Raw genomic sequence first — 18,700 nt, forward strand, 5'->3', positions numbered from 1 at the left:
GAGAGGGACAGAGCGAAAGAGACAGACAGACAGCGAGAGGGACAGAGCGAAAGAGACAGACAGACAGCGAGAGGGACAGAGCGAAAGAGACAGACAGACAGAGAGAGAGGGACAGAGCGAAAGAGACAGACAGACAGAGAGAGGGACAGAGCGAAAGAGACAGACAGACAGAGAGAGGGACAGAGCGAAAGAGACAGACAGACAGAGAGAGAGGGACAGAGCGAAAGAGACAGACAGACAGCGAGAGGGACAGAGCGAAAGAGACAGACAGACAGCGAGAGGGACAGAGCGAAAGAGACAGACAGACAGCGAGAGGGACAGAGCGAAAGAGACAGACAGACAGCGAGAGGGACAGAGCGAAAGAGACAGACAGACAGCGAGAGGGACAGAGCGAAAGAGACAGACAGACAGCGAGAGGGACAGAGCGAAAGAGACAGACAGACAGCGAGAGGGACAGAGCGAAAGAGACAGACAGACAGCGAGAGGGACAGAGCGAAAGAGACAGACAGACAGCGAGAGGGACAGAGCGAAAGAGACAGACAGACAGCGAGAGGGACAGAGCGAAAGAGACAGACAGACAGAGAGAGGGACAGAGCGAAAGAGACAGACAGACAGCGAGAGGGACAGAGCGAAAGAGACAGACAGACAGCGAGAGGGACAGAGCGAAAGAGACAGACAGACAGCGAGAGGGACAGAGCGAAAGAGACAGACAGACAGCGAGAGGGACAGAGCGAAAGAGACAGACAGACAGCGAGAGGGACAGAGCGAAAGAGACAGACAGACAGCGAGAGGGACAGAGCGAAAGAGACAGACAGACAGCGAGAGGGACAGAGCGAAAGAGACAGACAGACAGCGAGAGGGACAGAGCGAAAGAGACAGACAGACAGCGAGAGGGACAGAGCGAAAGAGACAGACAGACAGCGAGAGGGACAGAGCGAAAGAGACAGACAGACAGCGAGAGGGACAGAGCGAAAGAGACAGACAGACAGCGAGAGGGACAGAGCGAAAGAGACAGACAGACAGCGAGAGGGACAGAGCGAAAGAGACAGACAGACAGCGAGAGGGACAGAGCGAAAGAGACAGACAGACAGCGAGAGGGACAGAGCGAAAGAGACAGACAGACAGCGAGAGGGACAGAGCGAAAGAGACAGACAGACAGCGAGAGGGACAGAGCGAAAGAGACAGACAGACAGCGAGAGGGACAGAGCGAAAGAGACAGACAGACAGAGAGAGGGACAGAGCGAAAGAGACAGACAGACAGAGAGAGGGACAGAGCGAAAGAGACAGACAGACAGAGAGAGGGACAGAGCGAAAGAGACAGACAGACAGAGAGAGGGACAGAGCGAAAGAGACAGACAGACAGACAGAGAGAGAGAGGGACAGAGCGAAAGAGACAGACAGACAGAGAGAGAGAGGGACAGAGCGAAAGAGACAGACAGACAGACAGACAGAGAGAGGGACAGAGCGAAAGAGACAGACAGACAGACAGAGAGAGGGACAGAGCGAAAGAGACAGACAGACAGACAGAGAGAGGGACAGAGCGAAAGAGACAGACAGACAGAGAGAGGGACAGAGCGAAAGAGACAGACAGACAGAGAGAGGGACAGAGCGAAAGAGACAGACAGACAGAGAGAGGGACAGAGCGAAAGAGACAGACAGACATAGAGAGGGACAGAGCGAAAGAGACAGACAGACAGAGAGAGGGACAGAGCGAAAGAGACAGACAGACAGAGAGAGGGACAGAGCGAAAGAGACAGACAGACAGACAGCCAGAGGGACAGAGCGAAAGAGACAGACAGACAGACAGCCAGAGGGACAGAGCGAAAGAGACAGACAGACAGCGAGAGGGACAGAGCGAAAGAGACAGACAGACAGAGAGAGAGAGGGACAGAGCGAAAGAGACAGACAGACAGAGAGAGGGACAGAGCGAAAGAGACAGACAGACAGAGAGAGAGAGGGACAGAGCGAAAGAGACAGACAGACAGAGAGAGAGGGACAGAGCGAAAGAGACAGACAGACAGAGAGAGAGAGGGACAGAGCGAAAGAGACAGACAGAGAGAGAGAGAGGGACAGAGCGAAAGAGACAGACAGACAGAGAGAGAGAGGGACAGAGCGAAAGAGACAGACAGACAGAGAGAGAGAGGGACAGAGCGAAAGAGACAGACAGACAGAGAGAGAGAGGGACAGAGCGAAAGAGACAGACAGACAGAGAGAGAGAGGGACAGAGCGAAAGAGACAGACAGACAGAGAGAGAGAGGGACAGAGCGAAAGAGACAGACAGACAGAGAGAGAGGGACAGAGCGAAAGAGAGACAGACAGAGAGAGAGGGACAGAGCGAAAGAGACAGACAGACAGAGAGAGAGGGACAGAGCGAAAGAGACAGACAGACAGAGAGAGAGGGACAGAGCCAAAGAGACAGACAGACAGAGAGAGAGGGACAGAGCGAAAGAGACAGACAGACAGAGAGAGAGGGACAGAGCGAAAGAGACAGACAGACAGAGAGAGAGGGACAGAGCGAAAGAGACAGACAGACAGAGAGAGAGGGACAGAGCGAAAGAGACAGACAGACAGAGAGAGAGGGACAGAGCGAAAGAGACAGACAGACAGAGAGAGAGGGACAGAGCGAAAGAGACAGACAGACAGAGAGAGGGACAGAGCGAAAGAGACAGACAGACAGAGAGAGGGACAGAGCGAAAGAGACAGACAGACAGAGAGAGGGACAGAGCGAAAGAGACAGACAGACAGAGAGAGGGACAGAGCGAAAGAGACAGACAGACAGAGAGAGGGACAGAGCGAAAGAGACAGACAGACAGACAGAGGGACAGAGCGAAAGAGACAGACAGACAGACAGAGGGACAGAGCGAAAGAGACAGACAGACAGACAGAGGGACAGAGCGAAAGAGACAGACAGACAGACAGAGGGACAGAGCGAAAGAGACAGACAGACAGCGAGAGGGACAGAGCGAAAGAGACAGACAGACAGAGAGAGGGACAGAGCGAAAGAGACAGACAGACAGAGAGAGAGGGACAGAGCGAAAGAGACAGACAGACAGAGAGAGAGGGACAGAGCGAAAGAGACAGACAGACAGAGAGAGAGGGACAGAGCGAAAGAGACAGACAGACAGAGAGAGAGGGACAGAGCGAAAGAGACAGACAGACAGAGAGAGGGACAGAGCGAAAGAGACAGACAGACAGAGAGAGAGAGGGACAGAGCGAAAGAGACAGACAGACAGAGAGAGAGAGGGACAGAGCGAAAGAGACAGACAGACAGAGAGAGAGAGGGACAGAGCGAAAGAGACAGACAGACAGAGAGAGAGAGGGACAGAGCGAAAGAGACAGACAGACAGAGAGAGAGAGGGACAGAGCGAAAGAGACAGACAGACAGAGAGAGAGAGGGACAGAGCGAAAGAGACAGACAGACAGAGAGAGAGAGGGACAGAGCGAAAGAGACAGACAGACAGAGAGAGAGAGGGACAGAGCGAAAGAGACAGACAGACAGAGAGAGAGAGGGACAGAGCGAAAGAGACAGACAGACAGAGAGAGAGAGGGACAGAGCGAAAGAGACAGACAGACAGAGAGAGAGAGGGACAGAGCGAAAGAGACAGACAGACAGAGAGAGAGGGACAGAGCGAAAGAGACAGACAGACAGAGAGAGAGGGACAGAGCGAAAGAGACAGACAGACAGAGAGAGAGGGACAGAGCGAAAGAGACAGACAGACAGAGAGAGGGACAGAGCGAAAGAGACAGACAGACAGAGAGAGAGGGACAGAGCGAAAGAGACAGACAGACAGAGAGAGAGGGACAGAGCGAAAGAGACAGACAGACAGAGAGAGAGGGACAGAGCGAAAGAGACAGACAGACAGAGAGAGGGACAGAGCGAAAGAGACAGACAGACAGAGAGAGGGACAGAGCGAAAGAGACAGACAGACAGAGAGAGGGACAGAGCGAAAGAGACAGACAGACAGAGAGAGGGACAGAGCGAAAGAGACAGACAGACAGACAGAGGGACAGAGCGAAAGAGACAGACAGACAGACAGAGGGACAGAGCGAAAGAGACAGACAGACAGCGAGAGGGACAGAGCGAAAGAGACAGACAGACAGAGAGAGGGACAGAGCGAAAGAGACAGACAGACAGAGAGAGGGACAGAGCGAAAGAGACAGACAGACAGAGAGAGAGGGACAGAGCGAAAGAGACAGACAGACAGAGAGAGAGAGGGACAGAGCGAAAGAGACACACAGACAGAGAGAGAGAGGGACAGAGCGAAAGAGACAGACAGACAGAGAGAGAGAGGGACAGAGCGAAAGAGACAGACAGAGAGAGAGAGGGACAGAGCGAAAGAGACAGACAGACAGAGAGAGAGAGGGACAGAGCGAAAGAGACAGACAGACAGAGAGAGAGAGGGACAGAGCGAAAGAGACAGACAGACAGAGAGAGAGGGACAGAGCGAAAGAGACAGACAGACAGAGAGAGAGGGACAGAGCGAAAGAGACAGACAGACAGAGAGAGAGGGACAGAGCGAAAGAGACAGACAGACAGAGAGAGAGGGACAGAGCGAAAGAGAGACAGACAGAGAGAGAGGGACAGAGCGAAAGAGACAGACAGACAGAGAGAGGGACAGAGCGAAAGAGACAGACAGACAGACAGAGAGAGGGACAGAGCGAAAGAGACAGACAGACAGAGAGAGAGGGACAGAGCGAAAGAGACAGACAGACAGAGAGAGAGGGACAGAGTGAAAGAGACAGACAGACAGCGAGAGGGACAGAGTGAAAGAGACCTCAATCTCAACCTACAGCGCTGCATTTATCAGAATATTTTGGAAGTTAAAGCTGACATTACTTTCTCACTTCACTTCCGGTCAAAACTGCCGCTAGAAAAGTCTTCAATAACTGCAGTTGTGCTGAATAACGGAGCAGAGCCTGATCACACCGCCATTAACCCACCGCGCACAGGGTCGACCAGACCCGTCCCCGCTGCGCTCTTCACTAAACAAAGCAAATCTCTTCAATTCCATCCAACCCGCAGCCCCACTCCGGCCTGTTCAAGCGTCCCGCCGCTTAGAGACAACAGTCAACAAAGCAAACCGGAAATCAACTCCTGCTGACGTCACTACCTCCGCCTTCTACTTCTTCTTCCTTGAATTGAAGCGGTTCCCATCCGACGGATATCGCCACCTGTAGGACTGGAGTGTAAATAAAACAGCTAGACTGTTTACTTTTAGTGTAAGTAAATAGATAAATAAATGCCCATAATATGGTCATGGCTCATACAAATTTAGCTTATACGTATAATTCAACTGCGAAAATATTAAATATATTTCGAAAATATTGAAACAGCATATTCATTCCTTAAAAAAAAATTCATTACACTTTCTTCGCTATTCGTTTTTATTGCTTGAGCGCCCTCTAGTGTTCCAGTACGGAAATAAGTGTAATTCTACTTCCGGACTTTTATTCTGAAACCGGAAGTTTTGTATTTTTATGTGCGCTAGGAATAAATTCGTAGTTTATTACTACTATTCTAATTATTTTTGAATTAATTTATCATCATGTCGGGTGATAATATAATCGGACCTGCTTTACCACCGGGGTTACGAGCGAGCAGAAGTGAAGAATCAGATGAAGACGACACGAGTATGTTTAAATAATGCTAATTATTTAGCTTATGCTACTTAACCTGTCTGTGCAACAAGTTAATGTGTAAACACCATGACTCTTCCTCGCCTTGCATGCAAATGTGAATGCAGTTAATTCTCCTGTGTGTTCTAATATTGTGAATATTATCATTTGCAGTCATAGGTCCAGCTCTGCCTCCACTTTATAAACGCACAGAGTCCTCCAGTTCATCTAGTGATCAGGAACAGGTCGTGTTCAAGAGAGCCAAATACTCAGGACAGGGGACAGGGGACAGTCTGTCTCATAAGTATAAGACTTTTACTCATTGTAATAATTCTATATCCTGTCCTGAGTGACTAACCACACAGTAATATCTGAAATGCAGGAAGAGAGAAGCAGCTGGGAGGGATGAGGAGGATGATGATGGCTTCTTTGGTCCAGCTCTGCCTCCAGGATACCAGAAGCAGGACAGTTCACCAGAAAGGTCAGACGACATAAACGGCGCAAGAAAATCAGTAATCTGGAGAACACCCTTTACCGTCCTTTACATTTGAAATGCCTTGTCTGCTTTAAGACGCCTGAGAATGAGCTGGGAAAATGTTAAGACCTGGAGGACAGGGGGGTTTCCAGGATGAGAAATGGGAAACTGAGGTCTACAGGGGCAACCATGATCTGAAAGTTAGAGAAGAACCCTGGGCCCAAAGAGTTGCTGGTTCAATTCCCGGGACCAGCAGGAAAAATGTGAGGGGAGTTGAGTGAATGAACAGCACTTTCCCTTCCCTTCCCTCTAGTGCCCTTGAGCAAGGCCTGTAACCCCCAACTGTTCCCTACCCTGGTGAAAACCTTTCAAGGATCTGTAAAGTTTTTTGTGAGGGTCTTCTGCCCCTTTTCCACCAAAGCAGTTCCAGGGCTGGTTCGGGGCCAGTGCTTAGTTTGGAACTGGGTTTTCTGTTTCCACTGACAAAGAACTGGCTCTGGGGCCAGAAAAAACGGTTCCAGGCTAGCACCAACTCTCTGCTGGGCCAGAGGAAAGAACCGCTTACGTCAGCGGGAGGGCGGAGTTGTTAAGACCAACAACAATAACAAGACCGCGAAAGATCGCCACTTTTAAGCGACGAGAAGCAGCAGCTGTACAAACGCGAAGTCATCCATTATTGTTGTTGTTGTTGCTGCTGCGGCTTCTTCCGCGTTGTTTTTGCTTCGATATTCGCGCCAAGGTTTATGCAAACATAGCAACGTAATGACGTATACAGCGACGTAATGACGTGGCTTCCCTTAGCACCGCGAGCTATGGAAAAGCAAACTGGTTCTCAGCTGGCTCGCAACTTGAACGAGTTGTGAACCAGCACCAGCACTGGCCCCGAACCAGCCCTGGAACTGATTTGGTGGAAAAGCGGTATTTGAGGATCTCAACAAAGATCCTCAAAAGATCTTCAAGGATCTTTAAAATTCTTGGCAAGATCTGCAAGAATCTACAAAGATCTTTTGACTTCTTGGCAAGATCTTCAAAGTTCTCTTCAAGGATCTTAAAAGATTTTTTTTTTCCAAAATCTTCAAGGATCTTTAGAATTCTTGTCACAATCTTTAAAGTTCTTGACAAGATCTTCATGGATCTTGAATATTCTTGGCGAGATCTTCAAGGATCTACAAAGATCTTTTGACTTCACAAGATCTTCAAAGTTCTTTTCAAGGGTCTTCAAAGATCTTTTTTCAAGAGCTTCAAGGAGCTTTAGAATTCTTGCCAAGATCTTAAGTTCTTGACAAGATCTTCAAGGATCTTCAATTTTCTTGCCAAGATCTTCAAGGATCTACAAGAATCTTCAAAGTTCTTGCCAAGATTTTCAAGTATCTTTGAAATTCTTGTCAAGATCTTCAATGATCTTTAATATTCTTGACAACGATGGTGTAGTGGTTAGCGCTGTTGCCTCACAGCAAGAAGGTCCGGGTTCGAGCCCCGTGGCCGGCGAGGGCCTTTCTGTGTGGAGTTTGCATGTTCTCCCCGTGTCCGTGTGGGTTTCCTCCGGGTGCTCCGGTTTCCCTCACAGTACAAAGACATGCAGGTTAGGTTAACTGGTGACCCTAAATTGACCGTAGATGTGAATGTGAGTGTGAATGGTTGTCTGTGTCTATGTGTCAGCCCTGTGATGACCTGGCGACTTGTCCAGGGTGTACCCCGCCTTTTGCCCGTAGTCAGCTGGGATAGGCTCCAGCTTGCCTGCGACCCTGTAGAACAGGATAAAGCGGCTAGAGATAATGAGATCTACAAGAATCTTAAAAAACAAAAACCACATTCGGTTCCAAACAATTCTTTATTGATGCTCTCATAACATATCATGAGCATAATTTTATGTTGAACATTCAGGAAAAAGCAAACGGATGGCAACATAACAATATCCTCATCAACCTGTTTGCTTTTTCCTGAATGTTCACCATAACTTTGTGTTTGATATGTTATGATATGAATTTCAAAGATCCTTGAAGATCTTGGAAAAAAAACTTTGAAGATCCTTTGTGTTCATGATGCTTTGTGTTATGATAGCATCAATAAAGAATTGTTTGAAACTGAATGTGGTTTTTGTTTTGTAAGATCCTTGACGATCTTTGCAAGAATTTCTAAGGTCCTTGACAATCTTTGCAAGAATTTCTAAGGTCTTTGACGATCTTGGCAAGAATTTCTAAGGTCCTTGACGATCTTGGCAAGAATTTCTAAGGTCCTTGACGATCTTGGCAAGAATTTCTAAGGTCCTTGACGATCTTGGCAAGAATTTCTAAGGTCCTTGACGATCTTGGCAAGAATTTCTAAGGTCCTTGACGATCTTGGCAAGAATTTCTAAGGTCCTTGACGATCTTGGCAAGAATTTCTAAGGTCCTTGACGATCTTGGCAAGAATTTCTAAGGTCCTTGACGATCTTGGCAAGAATTTCTAAGGTCCTTGACGATCTTGGCAAGAATTTCTAAGGTCCTTGATTATCTTGGCAAGAATTTCTAAGGTCCTTGATTATCTTGGCAAGAATTTCTAAGGTCCTTGATGATCTTGGCAAGAATTTCTAAGGTCCTTGACGATCTTTTGAGGATCTTTGTTGAGATCCTCAACAAAGATCCTCAAAGACCCTCACAAAAAAACTTTACAGATTCTTGAAAGATTTTCACCAGGGTGGGTGCTGTAGCATAGCTGCCCACTGCTCTGGGTGTGTGTTCACTGCTTCAGATGGGTTAAATGCAGAGGAGGAATTTCTTTCTTCTTCAGACTTCCCATTCATCCCATATTCGGTGCTTTTCTGATACACGAAGTTGATACTACACGGACATCATGCTAAGACTCTTGGGTACTCCAGGTCTGGGACATAATCAGTCCATTTTTACTGATTTGCGTAATCCAAACTTGGAGGTAGCCAGTGATAATTTACCAGGTCCTGTTATAGAGGATGTGACATTGAACAGGTCAGTGGATTTAAGAAAAATCTATTTCTATTAACACTTCATTCGTATGGACCGTACCATTGTTTCCGAGTGTCCTAATGTGATACTTCTTGCTTCGGTGTACAGATATTTTAAATAATCACCGAGCTTTAATATTGGCCTTCCTGTGAATTTTACCAAGTCTGTATGAGGATAATGGTTTCTGTTTTAATCTAATTAACCTGGAAACCATTTTATGACAAACTGGAACCCGAACAGAACCATTACCAGTACTGAATGACCGTGGTGTCCCTCAGGGCTGAGTGCTTCTCCCTTTTAAATTTAACTTCCTCTCGTTATGTGTAGGCTGCCGGTGCTCGGACCTGCGCTGCCTCCAGGCTTTAAAAAGCAGCATGATGATGACGAGGATGAAGAAGAGGATGAAGGCAGAGGGGTTCTAGGACCAGCACTTCCTCCTGGATACAAAGCAGAGTCTTCTAGCAGCGAGGAAGAGGACAGGGACATCATCGGGCCCATGCCGTCCAAAGACGGAGTTCAGAGCTCCGTAGCACTGGACTTTGAAAGAAGAGCGAAGAGGATGAAGGACAGATTACTGGGGCGGGACGTGAGTGTTCTGTACTACTTCATTAAGGAACTAAAAAATTTGGCTTGGTCTGATTGCACCTAATCTGTGTGTTTCAGGATGAGCCTGAGAAGCAGCAGAGGGAGAGCTGGATGACGGAGCTGCCTCCTGAGCTGCAGCACGTCGGACTGGAAGCACGAACATTTAAGAAGCGATCAGGACCCGAAGACAAGGACCGGTCCATTTGGACCGACACGCCTGCCGATCGAGAACGCAAAGCCAGAGTCAGTTTATTTATGTCACTGCTCAAGCTTTTTGATTACAGGATTTCCTTTGTTCACTCAGTTTAAAAAAAAAGAGAGAGAAAGAAAGAAGGGGGCACAAACTTTTGCACAGAAACCGTACTAGATGCATGATTAATCCGTATGCTAGGAATATATTAATTCTAGAGATACGTACATATTTCTATGACCAGTATACTAACATTTAATCAAGTAATAGTTTTCTGTGCAAAAGTTTACACCCCCTGACGGGCTACAGAAATTTTTTTAAATGAAGAATAAAATCATTTATATGGTCACGGTTTCTGTAAGGAGATGTTCATTTGAAATTTATGGCAGATTTTGTCACCGGGCGGCACGGTGGTGTAGTGGTTAGCGCTGTCGCCTCACAGCAAGAAGGTCCTGGGTTCGAGCCCCGGGGCCGGCGAGGGCCTTTCTGTGTGGAGTTTGCATGTTCTCCCCGTGTCCGCGTGGGTTTCCTCCGGGTGCTCCGGTTTCCCCCACAGTCCAAAGACATGCAGGTTAGGTTAACTGGTGACTCTAAATTGACCGTAGGTGTGAATGTGAGTGTGAATGGTTGTCTGTGTCTATGTGTCAGCCCTGTGATGACCTGGCGACTTGTCCAGGGTGTACCCCGCCTTTCGCCCGTAGTCAGCTGGGATAGGCTCCAGCTTGCCTGTGACCCTGTAGAACAGGATAAAGCGGCTGCAGATAATGAGATGAGATTTTATCACCGCTAGTAAGTTTCCTATCAGGAGAAGGACAAAGGTGAGGGAACGGCTGTGTATGTTTGCTATAACATAAGCATTAACAGGAACGAACTTGTTTCACAGCATTAAACAGATAATGAAAGAATGTCAAACTTTTTTAATAGCTTTAAAAAAAAGTAATCGTTGGCAAAATGCTGTTGTGTAAGTGGAAGAAAACACTTCAGCTCATGCTGTTATGTTATTGAAGAATATTTCATTGTATGAGTTGATTATTTTTATACTCTCGGGGGGTACTGGTTTACTTCCATCCATCCGTACGTATTTCCGTCCGTCCGAAACACCCTTTTTCTCAGCAGCCACAAATCATAGCCACTTGGTACCAAACTTCAGCTTGGGGTTCTATACCATGTATGCCGTTTTCAGGTCTGTCGCACATCGACTTCCTGTTTACTGACTGAATGCATTTATGAAACACACAGCCTCATCTCATTATCTCTAGCCGCTTTATCCTGTTCTACAGGGTCGCAGGCAAGCTGGAGCCTATCCCAGCTGACTACGGGCGAAAGGCGGGGTACACCCTGGACAAGTCGCCAGGTCATCACAGGGCTGACACATAGACACAGACAACCATTCACACTCACATTCACACCTACGCTCAATTTAGAGTCACCAGTTAACCTAACCTGCATGTCTTTGGACTGTGGGGGAAACCGGAGCACCCGGAGGAAACCCACGCGGACACGGGGAGAACATGCAAACTCCACACAGAAAGGCCCTCGCCGGCCATGGGGCTCGAACCTGGACCTTCTTGCTGTGAGGCAACAGCGCTAACCACTACACCACCGTGCCACCCACACACAGCCTGGATTTACAAAATTTTCCTAACACTTTTCCAGGGTTAGATCTTAACACTAGCCCGTGGCTAGTGCAGATAGCCACGGGCTAGTGCAAAATCTCTGCTACTAGCCCGTGTTGGCTAGTGCAATAACTTGACGTGGGTGTGGCCATCTTGAATCACGCAAAATCTGATACAAAATCTTTTAGCTCATTCTATTTATTGTACATGGTGTAATGCATTGTTGCTGAACATTACGGTCACAGTTCATTGACACAGGTTGTAACTGTGTACCATGATGAGTGCCTAATTTCCCAGACCTACCACAAGGTGGCACCACCATTCAGCACATTTAATATTCTGTAAGAGTAGGTGGCAGGGCAGTGGGGGCTGATGTCAGCCATGTTTGAAAAGTTTTGAGATGTGAGTAAGAGGAGATTTGCATGGAATTTGCAAGACAGCATAGTTTTTAACTGGCCTATCCATATGGCCAGTGATTCTGAGTGAATGAAGACCTTGTGAGTATGAAAATTCAAGATGACTCCAAATCAGTCAGTTTTTAGAATTGAAATACATGTCACATTGTGCTTGTATGGCTACTTAACTGTAAGCAATGACTACCTCTTTTATACTTCAAAGTGACAATTATGGTTTGAAACACAAAGTCACATATGAGAACCATAATGGATTGAATAAAGTACTGGTTTTGTTACACTGAATTGGGAGCTTCTGTTGTTTCAACTTGTTCATTGTTTAGTATTTAAAATTCTTTCAATTGTCACAGGAATTGGGCTTAAAATAGCGGGCTAGTGCAACACTCTGCGGGCTAGTACAATTTGCAAGCCACTAGCCCAGCTGGCTAGTGCAGAAAAACCTTAAGATCTAACCCTGTTTTCTCAGCAACTACAAATCACAACTGCTTGATATTTGGTACCGAGCTTCAGCTTGGGGTTCTATACCATGTATGCCGTTTTCAGGTCTGTCGCACATCGACTTCCTGTTTACCGACTGATTGTATTTACGAAACATACGAGGGTAAGTCAAAAAGTTCTAAGACAGATGTTATAATTTCAAAAGGTGTGAAAGACGTCCCCCAGAATTCTACAGAGAAGGAATTCTCTGATGGAAACACTGCTTGCAGAAGTGTTTAGACTTAAATAGAGCGTGTGTAGAGAAACAGCTTTGTTATTTTCATAAACCAAGATTTTTTTCAATTTGTCTTAGAACTTTTTGACTTACCCTCGAATAGCGTTGATTTACAAAATTTTCGTAACACTTTTCTCAGCAACTACAAATCACAACTGCTTGATATTTGGTACCAAACTTCAGCTTGGGGTTCTATACCATGTGTACCGTTTTCAGGTCTGTCGCACATCAACTTCTTGTTTACCGACTGAATGTGTTTAGGAAACCTATAGCGTGGATTTAAAAAATTTTCATAACACTTTTCTCAGCAACTACAAATCACAACTGCTTGATATTTGGTACCGAGCTTTAGATTGGGGTTCTATACCTTGTATACCGCTTTCAGGTCTGTCACGCATCAACTTCCTGTTTACCAACTGAATGTATTTACGAAACATATAGCGCGGATTTTGACGCTATTTCAAGAAGCAAAATGCTATTTCAAAATGAGTTTACCAGGATGCTGTTTGAAATCCCTGGGGAGAGACACGGCTCTTTACTTACTCATTTCAGGGTTCATTATTTGTTGAAGTCAACATTCATAATAAGTGTCCTTTTCCTTCGATCGCTTGTGTTCTGATATAAGCGAGAGCGGGGGGATACGTAAGTGAGCAGTAGCTCACAGTTAATCTTGTTTGTATTTATTATCAGATTAATTTCCTAGTTTTCACCTTTTTCATACGATAACACAAACTACTGGTAACTCATGGTTACTTGTGAAAATGAAGGTGAACACCGATGAACCCAAACGCACGAAATGTTTTGTTTTGCTCGAAATCCGATTTCTTTGCCGTCCTCGTTTTGCCCTGGTCTGGTTAACACCAGACCATATCACAAGTGAAATATGGTCTGGAATCCGCCTATTGAATTTCTCGTAGGGGAGGTGTGGTTTACGATTGTCAACGGCCGTTTATTGGACGTTGCAAATGTCTATCATTTGGCGTATACGTAGCCCATGGCCAATCATGGCAGTTGTTTCCCGGTGATGTAGTTAGAGCGACGAAGAAGACGAAGAGGCAACTCTTGATAGCATTTTCTTTCTCTGGACCAAGCTGTGCCGCAGAAATCCCGAGATCGCCTGCCTCCTTTACCTGGTCTTCCACCAAGGCAGTCAGTGGCGAGACTACCGCAACGACCGGGGTTTGGCTAAACCCCATCTGCTTAGCCACTAAGGGGGCTAGTTGGTAAATGAGACTTTTACCAAACCCTGTCGGGAGCAAGGCAAAGGCATCTGTCTTCGTGTCAACGAAAGACTGTAACGCCAAACGCTCTTCTTTTTTTAAAACAAACTTTCGCTCTAAACTATTCAGAACAGTGTCTAAAACTTGATCGAAAGTTTGGTTCTTATCGCTCGCCGCCATGTTAAATGTGATCCGTAAACAGTCCCAAATAAACTGCAAGCTTCCGTTTGTCGAGTAGTACGCGTCACCGTCTTTCCACCCCTCCCCACTCTCTGATTGGCTCCCTAACTCAGGCGAGCCTTTAGACCATAGTTTCCATGCTGTCTTTTCAGATCGGAACGATTGTGCAAAGCAGCATGGGATTTCCCAGGCTAGTTTTGCCCTGGGGTGCACAAACTTTTGCACTTAAAAAAAACCCCTAATTACCTAAACCTGAATTTCTACTATAACCTTAATATCTGGTTTGTTAGAAGCGAACACACTGCAAAGGCATTCAATGTTCACGGAGGTTTTTCCTCCGTGCTCTCACAGAAGGCGGTCGCATCTCTGCTCTCCTCTCCTTTTTTTTTCCTGCTTGTGCTCTTTGTTTCATCTCGTCTGCCTATACTTTTTCTTTTTGAGAGACTCTCTCCGCATTGAATTTCTAAACTAAAAAAGCATGGATTTGATAAACTGGTCTCCTAACGAAATTGACACAGTTTCTGGGTTCGGGGGAACCCGCCTGTCCTGCCAGAACGTCTGTGGAGGACATTGAAGATATCTACCTATTCGGAACCATGATTACAGGACTTTTGCTGATTGGATTAGGCATTGCCCTGGTATATCAAGGAAATCAGACAACGGTGACAGCTGTTCAAAGCCCCACAAAGCTGCCCGATATGATTGGAGTGGTGGGCAAAGCTGTTGGCACTCGGACTGTGGACATTCAGAACTTTAACCACAAAATGGTTGTTATCTCGGAGTAGCTTTCAGCTTTGCAAGGAATAGGTATTTCGGAGACCAAATGGAATTGAATTGAACAGAATGGATGAAACGGACAGATATGGACGAGTGGTGTGGACGTGTAAAGACTGCGTCTGTTCGAAAGACCAAACAATCTCTATCTTATCGACGTTCGGCTCCCTGAACAGCACCGGCCTCGATCAAGGCCGTTGCTGGGGCAACATTTCCCCCAGAAGGTCACTGCTGGGAGACACTCTCGCAAAGTGTACTTGTGTTATTGTGTGCTTGTGCGGAGGTTTTTAAATGCTCCCACACTGTACTCCTGATAGGAGCATAGTGGGGGGGGGGTTCTTTTTTTTCCTCATCTTTCCTCATGTTACTACTGTTTTTCTTTTTCTTTTATCCCTGTCTTCCTGTCCTGTTCCCCCTCTGTAAAGACAGGTTGATGGTCAATTTCACTGGTAACAGTGATAAGGGTTCATTCATTCATTATTGACATGTTATTTGTTTATTCCTGTTTCCTGATCTTGTGCTTTGATCTTTTGCTTCATCTATCAGTAAAAAAAAAATCTGTCTGTCTTTAAGGAGAGACAAGAAGCGAAAGCGAGAGGTGAGACACCTAAAGATGACGGCCCTCGTCTCTCCAAGAAAGATCTGGAAATGGCGGAGAAAGTGTCCAAGTACAACGTAAGTGGGTTTTTTTTCCAACATGTATTACACACCCTTATATTCACAGAGAAGTATATGGTGTGTGTGTGCTTTTATTGAATCACAGGGCAGTTACAGCTCTTTTATAGATACGTAGTGAAGTCCAGATTTATTGGCACCCTTTGACTAACATGTGTGCAGTAAGTGATCTGTAGAGACTGTGTGCATAATTTTGTTTTAAGACTTAAGGTCTCACATAGCTGGAATCACTTCACGGTAGACGAATTTGGGCCTTCCGGGGGTCAAACGGGATGCGTTCCGTACCCTTCCGTCAGAATAGAGATCTTGCATGTGATGTCACAGCCGATCCAGATTGTAACAGACGCCATCTTGTCGGTCAAACGCCATATTTCCGCCTTCTACTTCTGCTTCTACTTCTACCTTTTTCTTCTGGAAAACCCTACTATATACAATTCTACTACAACGGCTGCGGCTACAAGCTCTCCCTACCTGTGCACATTTTTTGTGTGTATTTTTGCGTGTTGTTCGTCTGTACCGGACTTCAATATCCACTACAACCGTATGGACTTACTGGACATGGGTTTCCAGCAGAAAATGACGGTTTGTAGCGATTTCCATCGCATGCACAACATTCCGGACGAGATAGCGAGACCAGCGGGGTCTCCGTGGATTGTTATCGGGTCTGGCAGGCGAAGGAGGTGGCGTCGGGAGAGGAAGCAAAAGCGAGGCTGCAGGCAGAGCCGGCCTGTTGACTAAGCTCAGAAAACAGCCACTCAAACCTCCACTGCCAAGCCTCTACCTCTCCAACGCCAGATCCATGGTAAACAAGACGGACGATTTGGAATTACAGCTGAAATTACCTTATTCTATTCTATAATCGGCTGGTCAGTGCTATACTTAAGTGACTTACCCATCCAATGAGGATTGTTATTTTCTTGTTTACAAGATGCCACATCTGAGGGGGGCTGAGTCGCTGACAAATCCTGAATTTCTGTAAAGATAACTGTACAGAGATTTATAAGCACGCAGTGCTTCACCACTGAACAGCGAGGGAAAGTTAATGAGGTAATTATACACGTCCAGGTATTCCACCTCTGGCAGTTCAATATCCACTGACACGGTCGTGAAAACTACGTCCGGTAAGCCATAAGGGTCACTAATCTGTAGGTCGTTTATTTTAGACATAGATCTAATTATCTGTTCATTAGAAAAATGAGCCGTGTAGTCCGTCGGTTGAAATTGATCCATTTTGTATACGAGTGCAGCAGTATTCAGCAGTGTTTTTTACCGACAAGATGGCGGCTGTTTACATTCCGGTCACGTGACTGCAAGATCTCTATTGGTGAGAGCCGGGGAGCTACCTTGACAACCAGGAGAGCGTGGCTTCTATCCCTGGAAAGTTTCACCCTGTTGAAAATTGCCGTGGGTCATCCTTGAGGCTTGCGTGGGTTACCGAGGGTTACCGGAGCATTCCGTCGCAACCATCGAGCTCAAAATATACCCGGAACAACACTCTGCAGAAAGTGAAAAGTTTGCCTGGGGGGCGTGGCTTATTTTTTCATCTTGCCGACATACTGCAGCCGTGAAAACTGTACACGCTGCCGTCATTTCCATAAGGCCATACGTCACTATATGTCATTTCCGCCATTTGGTTTTACCGACGTTTTCCATCACAGCTACCGTGGCTTTATTTGCATATTAACTCCGCCCAAATTAATGCCACGGATCACCTCCAAAATCTGTCGGAGTGGCCACGGTTCTCGCAGATCAACCAGCTATGTGAGACCTTAGCGTTAAGTCATCTTTGATAGTACCATTCTGTCAAAACACTAGTTTTAAAATTATTGGCACTCCCCGAGTTAATATCGTTTGACGCCGTGCCAAGTCCTTGAAGAGTTTTTCGTTTATAAATTTGTTTTTGACTGTAAAACGAATCAGGAGAGGTTTCATTTCGCAATCGGTCCTTCTCCTCGTCAGGAGGCCAAAAGAGGCGAGTCTCTCCTGAGCATGCATGCCAAGAAAATGAAAAAGAAAGCTGAGGAAGACTCCAAAAAGCCGGTGGAGTGGAGGCCCTTTGACCGAGACATCGACCTGCAGGTCAATCGCTTCGACGCGGCGCAGAAAAAAGCTCTGCTGAAGAAGAGTCAAGAGCTTAACACACGCTTCTCACACAGCAAAGATCGAATGTTCCTCTGAGGAACTGAGTACAGACTGAGAAACGTTGCTAAAAATCATCAGCCAAGCATCCAAGTAACCACTTGGACTGAAATCACGGACTCCTTTAAAGGCGCAGTGTGTAACATCTTTAAAAAAGTTAATGTGTTTTTGTTATTATACGATATCATGAGATTCATTAGAAAGACAAGGAAAAAACAACATGATTCCATATATTGTCAAGCAATGTTAAGATTTCTGGCCCTGAAATGAGCTCCACCCCCAGCCCTTTTCCTTAAAAAGCAACAACACAAAGAATATATTGATTTTACAGGATCTTGGATTGGTTGAAGAAAGTTGAAAAGCTTATGTTGTTTTTAGTCGAGTGGGCTGTAAAAGTTACAAACGGCTCCTTTAAAGACAGGAAATCTGAGAAGCATGCTGCGAAGATGGCAACGTTTAGGGAGGATTGAACAAGGGAACCAAAATGATGATGATTTCAAAACAAGTTGAAGCAGGTTATCAAGCGAAACAATAAGTCACATAAGTTAGTTGCGTGTAAACTTGTCTGAATTAAATATTGTGTGGAGGAAAACATCTGTTTATTCATCTCATTTCTCTTTTTTTGTAAAGTAAGCAGTACATCAACAATGTTGATGTAAAATGTTGAGAAATAATGGAGAAACTGCACAGGTGCAAGAAAAAAAAATATATATACTTCCGGTTAGGTGAGTATGATATTGTACAGGAATCTTTACTTTGTTGTTTGGGTTGGGGGTTTTAAAGTGGCTGTGATGTCAAATATTATTTTGTGTGTTTTTATTTCTGTGCTGCATTTTCATGCTTTTATTAAAGTGAGATTAATAAAGATTTCACAGAGGATTTGAATTTTGTCTTTACTTCCTTCAATTAAACTGACTCTGATTAACCCCAAATAAAGTTCAGACATTTACTCAGTTGCATCCTCCAGCAAAAGCCAGCATTCACAGAGAGCTTACAAAGCATCAGAGGGATCTCACTGTTGAAAGGTATCAGTCAGGAGAAGGGGACAAAAACATTTCCACGGCATTAGTCAGACCCTCCAGGATTTCGCGATGTTGCGATTTGCAACTTCAATGCAAATTCAACCAATCCCCGCGAATTCAGGG

At 45.9% G+C, this 18,700-nt stretch overlaps 2 protein-coding genes across 3 annotated transcripts in view; one reads left to right on the forward strand and one right to left on the reverse strand.

The window, feature by feature from the left end:
- The window catches only part of pibf1 (progesterone immunomodulatory binding factor 1), a 152,926-nt gene extending 147,829 nt beyond the window's left edge, over positions 1 to 5,097 (reverse strand). Inside the window, exon 1 of one of the 2 annotated variants that reach the window (XM_060899022.1) lies at positions 4,838 to 5,097. The gene's annotated coding sequence lies outside the window, so the exon portion shown is untranslated. Of the gene's footprint in view, positions 1 to 4,791 lie in introns of both variants that reach the window. The other variant, XM_060899023.1, reaches the window with a different exon arrangement.
- Positions 5,098 to 5,438: 341 nt separating this feature from the next.
- gpalpp1 (GPALPP motifs containing 1) lies at positions 5,439 to 18,440 on the forward strand. The gene is made up of 7 exons (XM_060899024.1): positions 5,439 to 5,631; positions 5,791 to 5,920; positions 5,999 to 6,097; positions 9,379 to 9,637; positions 9,715 to 9,879; positions 15,315 to 15,416; positions 17,376 to 18,440. Exons 1-7 carry the CDS (start codon positions 5,547 to 5,549, stop codon positions 17,592 to 17,594), a joined length of 1,059 nt encoding a protein of 352 aa, XP_060755007.1. The 5' UTR covers positions 5,439 to 5,546; the 3' UTR covers positions 17,595 to 18,440.
- Positions 18,441 to 18,700: the final 260 nt, after the last annotated feature.

Source organism: Neoarius graeffei, chromosome 18, assembly GCF_027579695.1.
Source record: "Neoarius graeffei isolate fNeoGra1 chromosome 18, fNeoGra1.pri, whole genome shotgun sequence".
Lineage (NCBI taxonomy): Eukaryota > Metazoa > Chordata > Actinopteri > Siluriformes > Ariidae > Neoarius > Neoarius graeffei.